We start from the raw sequence: 16,899 nt of genomic DNA, 5'->3' as shown, positions 1-16,899 counted from the left end.
TGACAGACAAGGCCTTGGTTGGCCTGCAGGAAGCCAGAGTGGAAGGGCCACGGTTGCAGCAGCCCCTCCTGTGGGGGCCAGTGCTGGGAGCCCTGCAGCCCAGAGACTGTCCATGAAGGACAGGCACAGTGGTGGGGTGGTGGCCAAGTCCTGCTGTTCCTGGCCTGCTTTCCTCCTTTGGCTGCTTCCTCTGGCAGATTTAACGAGTGGCAGGGGCTACTTTAGTGCTAATGCATTCCCAATTTAGAAATCACCGACCTGCAGGGCATGAGAGGCCTGCTCCTACCTCCCCACTGTGACTACCAGGCAGGCTGCACAGACCACTCTGCTTGCCAGGAAGCAGCAGGAAATGCATAGCTGTCACCTTAAACTTGGGGTGGCTGAGCTTCTGAGCTTAGGAGAGGGCGGAGAGGTTCTGATGTGGTATATCTCGCCACACAATGGAAGCCTTGTAGGTCAAAGAAACCGGGAGTTCCACGGGACCCGATAAGGTGCAGGTTACCCCACATTATTTTGTACGTGTTACAGTAGGTGCTGTGTGTGTAAAAGGAGGAAACTCGCAAGATGGGAGATTAGCTCTAGAGGGGTAAACAGACTGGCCACAGCCGTGGCCTCAGGGCCAGAAACAGGGGTGTGGGGTGGGGGTTCTGTCCATGAATTCCCTTTGGTAACTTCTGAACTCCTACCATATATGTGACTCAAGTCTATTTTTAAACAGTCTACAAACACATGCAGAAAAATGGGGGTTACCTGCACAAAGCTGTGCACGACTCCAATCCTTTCTCCTTCCTAGAAGCAGAAGTTGGGGTCCTCCTCCTGCCTCCTACTCCCCCCCCCCCACTGCCCACTGTGGCCTTATTTCCCACCCCTCCCACCTCGGGCCACCTGCCCCAGCTTCCCACCCCACCACAGCAGGGCGTCACCCATTCCAGCACTCCTCAGCACCCTAAACTTTAAGTAACTGCTCCATGTTGAACTCTCAGAACCAAGCAGAACTCACTGCAGCAGAGGTCCTCCCACCCCGGACACATTAGCATATTAACAGTGAGCCTCAGCCAGAGAGCATGGACTTTAGGGCCAGTGAGGCAGAGCCGAGGACAGGCAGGGACCACGGTCCTGTCGTCTGTGTGACTTGGGGCAAACTGTCACCTCTGGGCCTCAGCTTCCTCACCTTACACAGAAGGGGCTGCACCAGCCCCTTGTCCCAGCCCCCACGTCCCAGCCAACTCCTACCCACGCTGCCACTCTGCTCACTCCCACCCCCTTGGGGCTTGCTTCGAGCTGGGTGTGTCCCACAGCACCACCTGAGAAAATACAAGGGGAGCCGTGTGTAATTTCAAACATTCTAGTAGCCCCACCACAAAGTAAAACAGATGAAATTAATTTTAATCATAGATTTTTTAATCCAATATGTCCAAAACATCATTTTAACAAGCAATCGGTATAAAAAGTGAGCTTCTCTTTTCTTTAGTTCTAAGTCCATGAAAGTCCACGTGTACTGTACATGTGAAGAGCATCTCACTCTGGTCCAGCCACATTTCAGGGGCTCAAGAACCACTTGCGGTCATGGCCACCACCGGGCAGCACAGGTGCTGGGTTTTCTGACCTCGTTACACCCAGAGCTGAAGGCAGACAGGAGGGCAAGCCTGCATCCTGAGAAAAGTCAGAATCCTGGGGAAGTCCTAGTCTGGGCCCTTGTCCGGCTGAGAAGGCAGGTGGGTGGCATTCAGCACAGACACAGAGCAGAGAACTGGGAGGTTCTGCGGGCACGGCAGTGCTGCCTCACACTCAGGGCTCTCACAAAACAAGCCCCACACCCCTTATCAGCTGCATTGGTTCATTCCCATAAACACCTCCAGACACCTCCCTCCCCGGCAAGAAGCCAGGCAACAGGGACACAGCCCTTCCTGCTCAGGTCAAAACAGCAGGTTTGACACCTCATCCCCTGGGTGGACACGGAGGCCGAGAGGTCCAACCTCCTTCCAGCAGCCACACAAGTGGGTGGCGGTGGAGCAGGGCCCAAAGCTGAGCTCAAACATGGCAGTAGGCCGTGCCTCCCAGCTACAAAGAGCTCACAGGACCCCAAGGGACAGAAATTTTACAACCACGAGGCCATGGGGTCACTACAGCAGAAAGGATATGAAATGGGCTGGAAGCAGGGGACATTGAGGAGGGATTCCCAGGGGTAACCTCATGTGGTCCAGAAGGCTGTGGGGCTCACCAGGCATAAAGGGGAGGCTGAACACTCCCGAGGGGACAGCAGAGGTATATTGGGGTGCACATGTGTAAAGACAGAGGCCTGCATGGCGGGAGGTAGCGTGTGAGCCAACTGCAGTGCCTGGGAAGCCTCAACAGAACTGTCCTGGCAGTGAACAGGACTGGATTTTCATTTTAACAAGTCATTCTGAAGGAGATTGGAATGCTTCTCTGCCCCCCCCCCACCCCCAACCCTGGGGCTGTGATATTTAGGAAACTTGTCCCCCTGGGGACTTGTTTCCTCAAGAAGCTGACTTACTCCATCCATCTGACCTAGGAGTTGATGACTTTTGAAAACCAACCTATGGAAAGCTAAAGGCACCTGCTTTGTTCTCAGCTTCAGCAGACAGAGGTCCTGTGGCTGAAGGACAGGGTGGCCTTCAGCCCGGAAGTTCAGCCCCTGTCCTGGGGCAACAAGTGTGTTACATTTACCTGGGCAGAAACCTGCACAGAAACGTGGAGGATGCCCGCAGCCGGTGACGGCACTGACTTCCAAAGCCTGTTTGTCCTCTGCTCGTCCCTCCAGCTCCTGATCACCCAGTTCCATTTTTGGCTTCTCAGCCTCTAAGGCTGGCCCACTTTTCAAAGCCACATAAGCGGAAAAATATGTGTGTTACACAAGCAATAGATTCTAATTAGAGCAGGACACAGAGAGGGGGAGTCAGCCATGGTGCCCACCAGGTGCAGGCAGAACCTAGAGAAAAGGCCAGTGGACATAGTGCAGGGCTCCCCTGCAGTTCCAGGTGGGGGTGGAGAGAAGGCACACACACCAGGGGAACAGAGCAGGACCTGGAAGAGCACGCTGGGGCCCAGGAGCACTGGCTGGGTCACATTCCCTGCTGGGAGTAGCAGAGTGCACTCACTGAAACTCGCAGTCCCCAGGTGGCTCTGAGAGCCAGGCCCTGGTCTGAACAGACTGGAGCCCCAGCAGGTGCCAGCTCAAGTCGGGACCACAGGAAGAGTGCTCAGGGACCACCAGAGCAGGGGCAGGAGCAGGGGAGGGGGAGATGCCCTCTCTGTGCTGCTTGGCCCAGTGACAAGCCTCCTGGGGGTAGTTTTCCAAGGGGCTTTCCTGAGCTTCAGCTTCTTCAACACCCGGACCTGGGGTGGAATGTTCCATGGACGCACTGCATCCCCAAACCACGAGGGGCCCCTGGGTATGGGGGGTACTGATCCCAAGAACTTGTGCCCTCTGGCCCAGCCTTGTCTCTGTGTGACCTTCTGACACCAACCCACGTGGGGTGCTGAGGGGGAGCCTCCACGCAGCGAGAATGAGCTGCCTCCCCACCCAGGGCCCGGCCAGCAGCAGCAAAGGGGCCATGGACGGGCGGCTCTGATGCACGTAGTGGAGGGCGGAGGCCACAGAGAAGGCCACTCAGTCGAAGATGGGGGGCTGGTGGAGAGGAGAAAGCAGAGCCCCTCGGATTCGGTGGAACAGCTGAGCCACCCTGCAGAGCGAGGGCAGGGTGGACGAGGAGGCTGCAGAGAGAGAAAGCCGTCAGCCATTGGCAACCCTCCCTCCTCCTCCTCACACTCAGAGTGAGGACCCTCCTCCACACTCAGCCCACTTCCCACCACAGAAGCTCTGCAACCTGGGCACAGGCAGGATTTTTAAAGCTATTTGGATGCTTCATGTTATTAGCTCCTCCTCCCCTCCCCAGCAACAAAGAATTTCCCCTTCTCCAGGACATACTCTGGAATATACTTTCTTCACCTGGATTACAACAGCCTTAAATTTGCTGAGAAAAAGAATCAAATGTATTATGTTTTCATCTTTTTGATGTACGAAAACTGCTAATGTGGCTGTTTTTGGTGAGGTGGATTTGAGAAGAGACTTTCTGCTGCGTTCACTTCTGTATCTTGTATTTGGAGCCGTGTGACAGTGTCGCCTATTTTTATCGTAAGTTCATTACCCTGCAATAACAAAAAGTAAAATTCACCTCTTTGGAATTGAAGCTGAGTTGGTTTGGTTTTGAATATTTGAGTTACTGATTACTTTCTTTTATTTTTAAATAATTTATTTATTTAGAGAGTGAGAGGGAGAAACATCAGTGTGTGGGTGCCTGTCATGTGCCCTCTACTGGGGACTGGCCCACAACTCAGTCATGTGCCTTGACTGGGAATCAAACCCGTGACCCTTTAGTTCCCAGGCTGGCACCCAATCCACTGAGGCAAACCAACCAGGGCTGATTTTTTTTTCTTTCTTAAAGGAAAATGTTACTTTTAAAGAAAGCTACCTATGGGTTACCTTCTGTATATCCTTCCTGCTGGGTTCTAACTGCAGCCCGTCCACCACCCACTGGTTCTCCTTCCCCACAGGACCACTGCTGCCCCTCGGAGAGTCAGGATGGGGTGGGGGGAGGCAGACCCCCAGCCAGGACCCTTCTGAAGATGTCTGAGCAGCCCTACAAACAAGTCCAATGGCCCTTTGCCACACACTCTTAGGGACAAGTGTTTGAGACTAACAGGTTTATAAAAACCAAAAAATGTTTTTCTAAATTTTTACCAAGTCTCTGGTACAAAGTAGAAAGTCAGAGGGTAGCTATGAACAAATAGAAAACCACCCTCACTTACCTGACAGCTCACTAGTGATGCCTCCCTGAAGCAATCAGAGCTCCTTGGAGGGAATTCCTATTTGGTGTTCAGCGAAGGGGTCAAAGGGACATCCCTGAGCTATATTATACGAGAAAAGTTCACTGACTTAGAGAAAGGGAAAGGAGGGAGGGGGACAGAAATCCGAAGCTTAAACTGAGAACTGGCAGTTTTAAATCTGCCCATTTCTGTGACTATGAGCTAGTCACTTTTCTCTGGGGTCCTCCTATTTCTCAACCAGAAAGGAAAAAGAAAGTAAAGGGCCTGGAATGAGGGTTTCCACTTTTCCTCCAGCTTCGAAAATTACATAATTGTATCTAAGTCTACATTCACGAGAAGAGTGGAGATCAGATCACAACTCACACAGGAACCGAGAAGTAAGTGTGAACGCATGTGCACCCACCCCCTCTGTCCAGGGCTCCCTCTCCCGAGGCGTCCACCCTTCGGATGGCGGGGGGGGGGCGCTGCTCCCACAGAGCACCCAGCGAGCTCAGGTGTGCCTTCCCCACTGCGGGCAACACAGCACGAGACAGTGATAACGCTCTGCAGTGGGGAGTTGCTGGAATCAGCTGCAGAATCCTCTCTAAGGTGGAATATTATTTAGCCATTTAAAGCAATGTTTCAAAGAATATTTATGATGTGCAAAATCCACCTGGCTCCATGTAGCTCTATCCATAGAGACAGGCTGAGTACAGCCATTATAATAGCAGACTTACAGGTGATGTGTGTTCTTCCTTATACTCCTCCCTATTTTCCCCATTTTCTAAAAAGTACATGTATTTGACTTCCAACTTCCAATGTGTTAAATTGACAGCTTTAAAAAGGTTATGATAAGGCAGATTTTTGGACTCTGAGGTTCTATTCTGGGTTCACCCTGGATAAAGGAGAAGCTGGCATAGGTGACCGTGACTCAGAGTTATGTCCGGGCTCAGCAGGTGGACTGCTCCCAGGCACCCTGCCAGTCTCTCCTGGGGGCGAGCTGGCTCCTGCTCAGGCCCGGCAATCCCTCCTTACCAAGCCAGCCCCTGTCCACCGCCTGCTTGGAAGGGTGGGCAGAGACACAGGCTGTGACACTCACCTGGGTCAAACCTCACCAGCAGGAGGCAGAGGACCAGGGTGGCCAGGAGGCTCTTTTTGAAGGGCAGGGATGCAAAGTGGCTCAGCACAGAGGCCCACAGCCGGCGAAGCAGCATCAGCAGTGACAGGAGCTTGTGGGAGGTGCCTGGCAGGGAGACAGAGCATCACTGCAGAGTAAGTTGCGGGAACCACTTCCTTCTATCTGAGCTTTGAGCTTGGTTGTGAGATGAACCAAAGGTGACGAAACTGGTTTACTCCTGTGATCTGTTAAGTGGTTCCAAAGGACGGACTGAGCCACCCGAGTGTCATGTCCTTGAGGAAGGACTTCAACAGGCCACATCTGCTCAGCTAGGTAAACCCGGCCTATCAGGTGTTTTTCTAAATAGCCTCATTATTCTAGAGCATTCTTTCTGTTCTGGCCTAAGCTGCACGCAGAAAGCCACACAGAGCAACAGGTCTTGAGTGTCAGGTTAGCACACCTCAGCTGTGCCCATGTTTGTGCCAGCATGGAGAGGAGGGATAACGGTCCCCAGGCTGGCATGGCACAGGCAAGAGATCCAATAACAGGGCCCCAAGGAGAGGGTGACTTTCGGGAGAAAAATATCAAGGCCCTGAGACCCCATCTGCAGATTCTCCCTCCACTGCTGACATCAGAGGGTCTGGGCTTTTTAAGTAACTCCATGGGTTTCCTAGCCTGGGATTTTGGAGTCACACATACAAAGAACGGCTCCCGGGCATGCCACAACGGACCAAGCTCCAGGCAAGAGCCCACAGCTGCACCTGACAGACGCTGCAGAAGGCCGACACTCTACCTTCCTGGTTCAACTGCTGGTCTCCCTCAGAACCAGCGGGTCGGTGTCTCTGCTGGTGCCTTGCTGTGCGAATGGCCTGCAGGATGTCCAGCCTCTGCTGCTTGCTGAAGGCCACTGAGCCCACCAGTTCCTCTGCCTCAGATACGTGGCCCAGAGGCAGCAGCACACGCCACAGGTGCAGCTCCGCCAGGGCTGGGCACTCTGGGAGGCCCTGGTTGTCTGGGTCTCGGAGCCAGGCACGGGCTGCTCCCAGCACAGCTCCAGGGTCTTGCATCTTGCTGTATAAAAGAAGGCTACAGCCCCAAAAAGAACAGTCAGCGCTGCGCAGCAGGTTTGCTCTCAACACCAGCCCCCCTCTCCTCTCCAACTCCCGCCTGTACCCCCCAGCCCTGCCCTGTGGAAGGTGGGCAGAGCAACAGTTACGAGTTCCTAGAAGGTGCAAGCTCTCTCTGCTCTGACCCACCACCCTCTCATCCCACATCACACCTCCCAGTCCCACTGTCCTCTTACTCTTTCCTCTAACCCACTCCTAAATCCCCTTTCCTCGTTCTTTAGTGATGTTTTCAGGTCTGGGGAGGGGAAGAAATGGAAAGACTCAGATTTGGAGGGAAATTGTGGGGAAGGGGAGAGATACAGGTGGGGATGCAGGATAATGGGAACACCCTCATCTCTGGAAGATGCACTGAGTCACAGCAGGACCTACCATAGCTCCAGCACTTTGGGCGGCAGCTTTTCAGGGACCTGGTAATACTGAAGAACCCAGGCCAGTGCTTCTCGCCACCGGTCCATTTCCGCCAGGGCCTGGATCCCCACGACACAGAGGGAGCATTTCACCTCTAAGAGGCTGCCAGCAGAAAACCTGGTTCAGGTTGGGAGGTGGCTCCCCTCCATTCGCATTCACACCTCCACCTAGGGCTGCTCTTCCCCAGCTTCCAGCCTAGCAGCCATCACCTGCATCCTCCCCCTTCTCCCCCATCCTATTCAGGTGGGCCCCACTGAAAGAAAACTGCTAGTTCTCCTAGAAATTAGAAGTTCCTGAAACCTCCCAGAGGCAAAGGGGCTGTTGCCCAGCCAGGCATCGGGGTGCAGAGTAGCTGGAGCCAACACTATGCTCCGTAGAGAAATGCGCCTGGAGCCTGAGGGTGGGAACAGGAGGTGCACCTCGGGGCTACCAGTATCCCAACCTTCAGCATTCACTGCAACAAGCCCCCCAACCCCTAAAATCACAACCAGGGCTCCCCAGTTCTGGGGTCAGCATCTGACAGTGATCGAGTCCAACTTTACAACCCACATGGAAATGACGCCCTTAAGTCTCAGAAAAGGCCAGCACGTTAGAAAGGGCCATGGAAAACAAGGTTTTCTCCAGGTTGAATCTTTATTTTTAAGAAAGAAACACCAATTTGTTGTTTCACTCACTGATTAATTCAGTGGTTGATTCCTGTATGCGCTCTCACCCAGGACCGAACCCACAACCTTGGTGCATGGAGAGGACACTCTAACCAATCGAGCTACCCACCCAAGCCTTCCAGGTTGATTCTTTAACCCACTTCTTCAAGAGGATCAGAACCCCGTTCCCACTCCTCAGCCACGACCAGAAGTGAACAACTTGGGGACAGGGAATGTAACAAGGCAAGGACTGAGCCCGCCAACGGAGAGTCGAATACTTTAGATAAAGGACATCCTCCCATGGCGCCATCACACTGGGGCAAAGAGCTGGCCTCAAGGATCCCCGCTGCAGAACGGCTCCCCAGGCGCAGTCAGAGGATGACCGCCCGAATCCCCCCGCCCCTCCAGCGAGCCCCGCACGTACGCGCCCCCAGGCTCGCCTGCCAGGCCGCCGGCGCTCAGGCTCTGCGCCCCCCGCTCGCAGGTGCTCAGCGCCGCGGGGAAGTCCAGGTACACCACCAGGAGGTCTGCAGCTTCCTCCAGCAGAGCCGCGGCCGCCGCGGGCGACAAGGCGCCCTGGACGCCCCCCGGCGGGGCCGCGGGGGTCGGCGAGCTCCTCTTCATCGAGGCCCGACACCAGACCTGTCTGCACAGGTCCGGATGGCCGCCTCCGCGGAGCTCTAGGGCAGCCCGACTCCGTCTAGTTGAAGCAGGAGGTCCCCCGGCCCCGCCCACTGCCCTTCCCGGGCCAGAGCACTTGACTAGACAAAAGTGGCATCCGAGGCCAGAGCCGGGCTCCCCGACCTCGGGTATCCAAGTCACACCTCGGCGTGCAGAAGGGCTGCGCGCCCGGCCAGGAGAAAGTAGGATCCGGGTTTCTGCGTACCGACAGAACTGCTTACTCGAGGGCGAAACAACACAACAGCTTCCTTACTCGCGCGGCCTGGCGTCGCGCTTCCGGCGGCGCACGGGCTTCTGGGAGTTGAAGTTCTCTGGCTCTCGGCTGCGTAGCCCTCTTGATGCAGGTGGTCAGGTCGGGACTACAATCCCCAGCATGCGCGCGCCCCAGAACCTGGCGATTGTCTCGAGGGAACATAAACTGCTTCACGTCACGGAATGTGCTGAGAGGTGAGCTCGACCCGAGCCTAACCAGACTGGAGGACGGAGAAGGAACTGCACTTTCGTTTCAGTGCACCCGCAGGGGTCGCGAGGGGGGCTGACCGAGGAGGGCTTGGGCTCCCCTGCGCGCAATGTCCGCGCCCTAGGCCCCATGCTGCACGCTCCGAGAGCGTCTTGTTTAGTTCATCCCTCGGAACAGCCGTCGTCCCCGCGTCACGGAGATGGAGCTCATCTAAACAACTTGGTACAACCACACGGCTGGCGACTGAAGTGACGTCCGTCCGAGCTGCGGGACGCGGTGAAACCTGCGCTAGACGTGCAGGGTCAGCGCGGAGCCTCTGATGCGGTGTGCCTTGCAATTTGTAATGAAGTTTCAGAGCAGGCACTTCAAAAATGATAGCTTTAATAACAATTACTAAATAACTTCACACTGGTACGCAAGTCGCGTTTATGTATATTCTGGACTTCACCTAGGCTCTGCCCCGTCCGCCAATGTTATAACGAGTTCTCAGGGCTCTAATTTCTCCCCAGTTCCCTGCTTTTCGCACTTGCTCCTCCAGATTAGCCAAGCCAGGCCTGGGTAGGTGCCAGCTCACCTCACACAGGCCCTCCTTGTCACCAGGTTTAGATGTGCCTGTCTGCTGGGACTTTAGTACTTTGCAGAAGGTCCTCCTGAAAAGCAGAGGCAGAAACGTCAAATCCATCAGATCCTAAGGAGAGGGAAGCCTGGACCCATGACCAGTAAGAGCAGGCAGTTGGGACATCGCCGATTGCACACGTCCTTTTCCAACACCTGCCAGGTGCCAGGCCCTCTTCTAGGAACGCGGGTCCTCCAGTGAGCAGAAGAGACAGACACATCTGCCTTTGTGGAGCTTAGGTCACAGGGAAAGGAAACTATAGAGGGGACGAGCAAGTGAAATACAGCCATAGGTCAGATGGTAATAAATGCTGAAGATAAATAATCAGAATAGAGAAGAGAGACTGAGAAGGACAACAGTGGGGTGTGGGGTTGGTTTCTACCTTCCACTTTGTTTCCTAACAGTAAACCCAGGGCTGGGAGCAGCAGAGGAGAGAGAAAACGTCATCATGCTCATAACTGGGGAGTCACCATTCATTTTGGAACTCTGTCCTTGGGACCCACATATTTTCAGGGTCATTTGTGAGAAGCTTCCTTCTTCCTCACCCAGCAAATATCAGAGGTAAACAGGGAGCCCTGGAAAGTGAGGGTTGGTCTGAAACCGAAGTTGCCAAAGTATTTTATCAGGTCTGCCCCAGGCTTGACATGTGAATGAAAAGTGGCCACCCTCATGCTAACCTCAACCAGCTCAGGGGAAGCCTGCCTGGTAGCCTCCAAAGCTCAGACCTACAGTGACCACATGGGTTTGTCCGAGATGAAAACTTCTTAACCAACAGCAGGTCATGGCAGGTAGTCACATCCTAGGCTGGAATTTTCCCTGATAAAAGTGAATCTTTACCTTAACTGAGCCTGTCTGTTGACTTTTTGCCTCTATGATAACACAGCTTAGGAATGTCAGAATGATTTCCCTTTTCCGGATGCCTCAGGACATAGGCACCGCACCGAGGCAGACCACGAATCTCACTGTTACTGTCGTTGTGTTAATAGTCGACTATTAACTCTCCTGTGCCCACCCGTGTGAAAGAAGCGTGTGTCTATCATTTTACCTTTTCATACAATCCGAGTCATTTCCTCACTTTGCTTTCTTCTCCCTCCCTAATCTGTCACCAAAGGATTTCATGTAACTCCCTTACACCTCTTCTTTTGATTGCCCAGTATAAAATAAGGCACAAAACTTACTTTTCCGGAGCATTTTCTCATTATGTTGAGGTTTTACTTCCCAGCAATTGTGATCAGTTTGGCTCAAATAAACTCAAATAAAAATTCTTATAGGTTTGGACGTCTGTTCCGCTGACAGACCACAGATGATGAAGACTGTTAGTAATAACATACTTATTGGACTGAAAAAAAGTGCTTCTCGGGACTTGGTTTCCAAGTCTTCCCTGAAAAGTCTGGAAAGCAGCAGGAGCACCAGAAGCCAGACCTCGGCATGTGGAGCAGTCTCCACCTCCAGGAGCCCTGTGAAAGGCTGTGTGTCCCTAGAAGACACCCCCTTCCTTCCTTCCTAACAAGAAATGTCTTGCTGTCCCCATTTTTCCAGGAGGGGGCAGCACAACCTTAGAAGAAGCAGACCTGCTAGAAGTGAATTTGCCATTTAGTGGCACCATAGCAGCCAAAATGAGGTCACGATATTTAAGGGGTGGGTGGGGTGCTAAAAATATGATTGTGTTCTGCTTCTGTGTTTCAACCATCTTTCGACAATGCAGGGCTTCGTGGTAGTCTATGTGTCGCTACTTAACCTTTAGCACTGTGATGCCCCCAACTGAGCCATCCCTTCACATGCATCCCTTCACATTCATATTTGTCCTTGCATCAGGCAGGGTGCTCAGTGCATCAGTCTGTCACCTTCACCTGTGGACGTGGATTTTCTCAGCCTACTTTGAACACACAAGGTATCAGTGTTTTTGTAGCAGATAGAGCGCCAGACAGGAGGTTGAACTACACCACTTAAAATTCTGTTTCCTTTGGTGATTAAGCCAGGTGACTCCTGGAAAGTCACCAAACTCCTTCGAGCCTGTTTTCTCACCTGAAGACACAGGGTGACTGTGAGGATCAGAAGAGACCATCTAACAACCCAGTGAACTCTAAATCACTGGAATATTTCAGGCTAGTCTATGGTGAGATGGTATAATATATGGTGAAATGAGTAAGGATAAGAAAGAATCTCATTCCACCTACAAGTTCTGTAATTTTACTTTCTGACCTGGAATCTAACTCTTGACTCTTCCTTGCAAAGATTGGAAGCACCCACATCTGTGGCCAGCCCAGCCTCTCCTGACCTCCCCAACCTGGTGCTACATTTCTTGACAATAGACAGCATCCCTACCTGCCCCTGTCAGCACATCTCAGCCAATCAGAGCCCCTTAGTACAGGGACGTTGATGGTAAAGGTCTGAGTGCAAGAGGATCATGTCCAGAGTGGACCTTTGGCCAGAAGCAAGCCAGAGAGATAAATACTGGCAGGGTGGAGACGATGTGTTTCCCAGGTGGCCACAGGGTGTGCCTCTCTCATGCCAGACCTTCATTGGTTAGATGGCATTTTTATGGCTCTCTTTAAAAGCCTGAACTTGTCATCCAGAGCAGAACTCAATTGTCCCTGCTCGCTCCTTTGCATGTAGACACAGCAGAATTCTCACCTGTCTTGTGTCTAAGAATAAATCTTCATAATCTTACTTATTCCATATAGTGCTTTACAGCGATAATAATGATGGCTTAATTTACACAGTACTGTATTAACTATGTGCTTGGTGCTGTTCTGAGTACTTGACACTTATCTACCATCAACAGCCTGGGGACAAGAGTTTGATGGTCATTCTTATTTTGTCAAAGAAGAAACCATGGCTCAGAGAGGCTCCATGACTTTCCCAGCACATGGCTGGGACTTAAACCCAGGCGGTGCAGGCCCAGCATCTTCCTCCTTAACTAACGCCTCACACTGGCTCTGCAGCTTTCACTTACTCTGTCTGAGTCTGACAGCAAAACAGTGAGCAAGGTCACATGGGTGGCAGGGGGGAGAAATGTTGGAATTTCCAGAAATTTTAATTTTCTACCTTATCCAGGTGATGAAAGTCAAAAACGAAAGTTCGGCGAGCACTCAGAGAAGCAAAGGGGCAGGCCTGCAGACTGTCCTGGCCACCCTGGCAGCGGCAGTCAGCCCTAACATGGCATATTTTACTCAATTTCAGCAAGTGCAGCAACTACACAAATCTTTGCCCAGCACTGTCCCATGTGGCCAGTGCCTAAAAGAAATCAAGTAACAAGTCTAAAATAAGTCAGAGGAGCTGCCGTTTGCCTTTGCATTGGCTCTTGTTCCTATTCTCAGACCATGAGGTCAATGGCACTGTGGTGCTCCCACCCTAGCCCAGCACCCACTGCCGACTGAACTCTGACCACACTCAGCGTTTGTCTGTCCTGGAGCAAAAGCAGAATGATGTCAGATGGAAGAGTAACGAGCAAAGTGGGGCAAACAGGCACCTCAGCCTGTATTTTAACCCATGACAGTTGAATTCATTTCAAAAATTGTTAAGGACTGTTCGGCCAAGCCCCGGTCTATTGGCTTTTCCCTCATCAAATTGGTCTGCTCGGGGCAGGGATGGCGGGGAGGACCCTTCCTGGGATTCCCACAGCACAACCCTAGGAGGCGCCCTTCTCGCAGAATCTTTGTAGGTGGCACATACATGGCAGCTCAGTTTTTTTCTGGGGACAGTCTCAGTGGTTCGTGGCAGCTGGGAGGAACCAGCTCTGCTGGCCTCTGGTCCTCCTTGGGGATGGGCCCCCACCCAGCAAGCTGCCGTCAAGCTTGTGGGGACTTGCCTGTGGGAAGTTCTCTGGGGTGAAGATTGTTGTGAAGGGTGAGGCACACTGTCACCGTCCCTTCTACGTTGTGTCCTTCTGGGAAGGAAGCTTGTCCTTTGTGTGTCTGGTTCTAAACTGGTGAGATAGTGGAAGTAGAGCCCAGGTCACTTGCCTTCCCTTGCCCTGGTCCCTCACGACACAAGGTGACTACCTGGACAGGTGAATGAGTGGGTGCATTCCCCTCTCTGACAGCCAGAGTCTAAGGGATCGGGAAGAATGGAGGTGGAAAAACACGAATCCCGTTACCATAGGAAACAAGGCAGTTCATGGGGACACAGGCTGCAATTGAAACCACCCTGTTATTACAGCCTGCGGCATAAACAGCTGAAAGTTTGTCTCTGACTCTCTGGCCAGGTCATCCCTCTGGTTCCTCTTCAGGAGCACCTGCTACTGTGCTCGCACAGACAACTGCTTGTTGCCAGAAATCCCCTTTCCACACCTAAGAAAACATGCTTCAGGGTAGGAAGGCCGTGGTACGGATCCTTCTAGCTAGCGCTTTACAGCCTGAGGTTGGATGGCTCAGTGTCTGCTCTTTGTTCGTCTCTTAACTTTTTACTAAAATGAGCATGCCAAGTCAAAATATTCCCGTACAAAATATTCTGTACAAAAGACAGAATAGTACAAGAGAATAAAAAGGATCTGAAATCCCACCATCCAAGAATGACCATCTGTGACATGGTGATGAACACATGAAGTACATATGTGTAATCACACATAATTACGTTGCCCTGGATCCTGGCTTCCTTACCTCACAGTCTGTCACACAAGTCCTTTTGGCCCTTCTGTGGACATTGGTGTTACCTGCTGCCTTAAACAAACACGTGATCTGCTGCTGCTGGTGACCATGTACACGTTTATCGGTCTCCGTTGCAGGAAAGCAGCTATACAGCCCAGATGCTGGCAGGAGCCTGCAGCGGAGCCTGTCTCCTGTCTGCGTGTTTAATTCTAACCCTTTCTCACTTTGGTGCAGAACTTGACAACTTAAAAAACACCCTCAGTCCTGGCTGGTGTGGCTCAGTGGACTGAGTGCTGGACTGAGAACCAAAGAGTCACCGGTTCGATTCCCAATCAGGGCACAGGCCTGGGTTGTGGGCCAGGTCCCCAGGAGGGGGCGCGTGAGAGGCAACCACACACTGATGTTTGTCTCTCTCTCATTCTCCCTCCCTTCCCCTTTCTCTCTAAAAATAAGCAAATGGAACCTCTTTTAAAAGGCACCTTTATGTTATGTTATGTGACCATCACCAGGTGCAATGGTGAAATGGGAGCTGAGTGACGCTCCTGCAGCGACAGTGCACTCTGGTCACGACTGCAGCGGTGCCAGCCGCTCTGCACCCAGTGAGCACTACTGAGCCACAGTCTGTGCTCTGCCCACGACACACGCATCTCTTGGACCCTCACCATCCCCATCAGAGAGGTCACGTAGCTAAGGCTTGAGAGGTCGTGCAATTGGATCAAATTCCCACAGCGGATCCAGGCGGAATTCTGATCTCAACAGGTCTGACTTTAAAGTTCCCCATTGTTAATCAGACTCTCTAATCACAGCTGACCTTTGCACGGCACTTTGCAAACCCCCCAAGGGACATCTTGGGCTCCATTTTACAGGACAGTGGCCCGGGCGAGAGGACAAGCCTGAAGGCTTGGGGCCCAGGTCCTTCCCACTGTCTGGATTCTGGGCCCACTGCCACGTCGGACAGGCTGCACCCGCCTCTCTCCTCGGATTAAAGGCGCTGATCTCACACGTCTTCTATCAAATCTCCAGAGAAGGGAGTTCTCATTAAGGTCTTTCAAAAATCATGCAACAAACGCTGTTTCTTGTCCTGAAGGAACAAGATTGGCCTCATCCACAGAGACCAAGCCCTTGGTCACGTTTGGGCATGAGCTGGGAAGAGGCGAGTCTGTGCAGTTTAAATCAGGTACAAATCACCCCTGCGTACGACTTTCTTGTGCTTTGGACGTAGGGCAGCATCGGTCGGCCTCACCCTTTCCTTTCAGAGAGGAAAGGGAGAGGACGTTGACTCTTGAGGGTGTGAAACCAGAGAGAATGGAAACAATGCAACAACATGCAGGGAACCATTTAAACGCAGGGCTGGTGGGAGGCGTGTCAGGTATTAAAGGGAATCTTACTGATCTACAGGCAAAGAGTTGGTTTATGGAGGCAATTACAATGAACATTTTCCTTTTTAAATAAAACAATTCCTATTTAGAAAGCAATCCCCACTGGAATGAGCTCAGAGCATTTAATGTGTGCTGGCTAATACTCCACTCAACAACCTGGCAGTTAGAAAGAGAGAGTTGCCCCCATTTGACAGATGGGGGCACTGAGTCACAGAAGGGCAGTGCCTTGCTCAGAACCAATTTGCAGAGAGCTGGAAGTAGCAGTCCAGCAGCCCTATCCCACTGGCACAGGGCTCCTGTTCCCAGACGTCCTCTGGGGAAAGCACAGCCTGCCTGCCACCGGAGAGAAGCAGCCACCTTCCCGGGACTACAGCTCCCGGCAAACAGTGGGAGCCCACTCCAGATTCCCAAATATGGAGAAGGACTGACTTTTGAAAGAGGAACAGCGTGCTCACGCTTGAGAGAGAGAGAGGGAGAGGGAGGGAGGGAGGGTGAGGTAAGTCTGAAACATTTAACTCTGTCAGCTCAACATCTGCCCGAAGTCACGATCTGTTCGTAAATCTTTCCCCAGGGTCTCGCTGTGAAGCAGCCATGAGCTCAGCAGAACCCTGTTTTGTCCTGAGGCCGGTCGCATGTGTGCCACCCAGGGCTGCCTCTGTCCTGCGGGGTGGAGAGAAAGGAGATACGGGAAGAACAGCCCTGCCGCTCCAGGAGCGGACACCCCAGGGGGCTTGCTGAGGACAGGACGAGCCGCTCCAGTGGGACTGGGGTTACTGGTCATCTGTCCTGGAGGTGGCTGAGCCTGCCTGTTGGGGAGGCGATGGGAACCTCTTCTGTCTTCATTCTGTCAACAAACATTTATTAAAGTGTCCGGGCTTGGTCACTGCCTGGGATGCTGAGGGGGATGCAGATCATACGACCTGAGCTCTGTCCTCAGGATGCTTCTGATTAGGAGAGGGTGTGGGTATGAAAGGAACAAGAGAGCAGAGGGGAGAAAGAGACAGACAACGCTAGGCAGCGTCTGATTATTTACACTTCCCATCCAGCATGG

The 16,899-nt window shown here is 52.6% G+C and overlaps 1 protein-coding gene across 4 annotated transcripts; it reads right to left on the bottom strand.

The window, feature by feature from the left end:
* Positions 1–1,379: 1,379 nt before the first annotated feature.
* PEX26 (peroxisomal biogenesis factor 26) lies at positions 1,380–9,081 on the bottom strand. Of its 4 annotated transcripts, none has more exons than XR_008391691.1 (7): positions 8,548–9,081; positions 7,441–7,581; positions 6,738–7,030; positions 5,927–6,070; positions 4,831–4,929; positions 3,950–4,170; positions 3,645–3,735 (listed from the first exon to the last, which is right to left on the bottom strand). XR_008391691.1 is itself a non-coding variant. In XM_037138659.2 (5 exons), the coding sequence occupies exons 1-5, from the start codon at positions 8,745–8,747 to the stop codon at positions 3,632–3,634; spliced, it is 882 nt and encodes a 293-aa protein (XP_036994554.2). In that variant the 5' UTR covers positions 8,748–9,081; the 3' UTR covers positions 1,380–3,631. The 4 variants fall into 4 exon arrangements, 1 of the variants encoding a protein (XP_036994554.2); XR_008391690.1 differs by having other exon boundaries at positions 3,648–3,735; positions 3,971–4,170; XR_005081587.2 differs by lacking the exon at positions 4,831–4,929 and having other exon boundaries at positions 3,648–3,735; positions 3,971–4,170.
* Positions 9,082–16,899: the final 7,818 nt, after the last annotated feature.

Source organism: Artibeus jamaicensis, unplaced genomic scaffold (assembly GCF_021234435.1).
Source record: "Artibeus jamaicensis isolate MK-2021 breed Jamaican fruit bat unplaced genomic scaffold, CSHL_Jam_final contig_415, whole genome shotgun sequence".
In the NCBI taxonomy this organism is placed as follows: domain Eukaryota; kingdom Metazoa; phylum Chordata; class Mammalia; order Chiroptera; family Phyllostomidae; genus Artibeus; species Artibeus jamaicensis.
The sequence above is the reverse complement of the archived record's forward strand: the minus strand, read 5'-3'. Positions and strand labels throughout refer to the sequence as shown.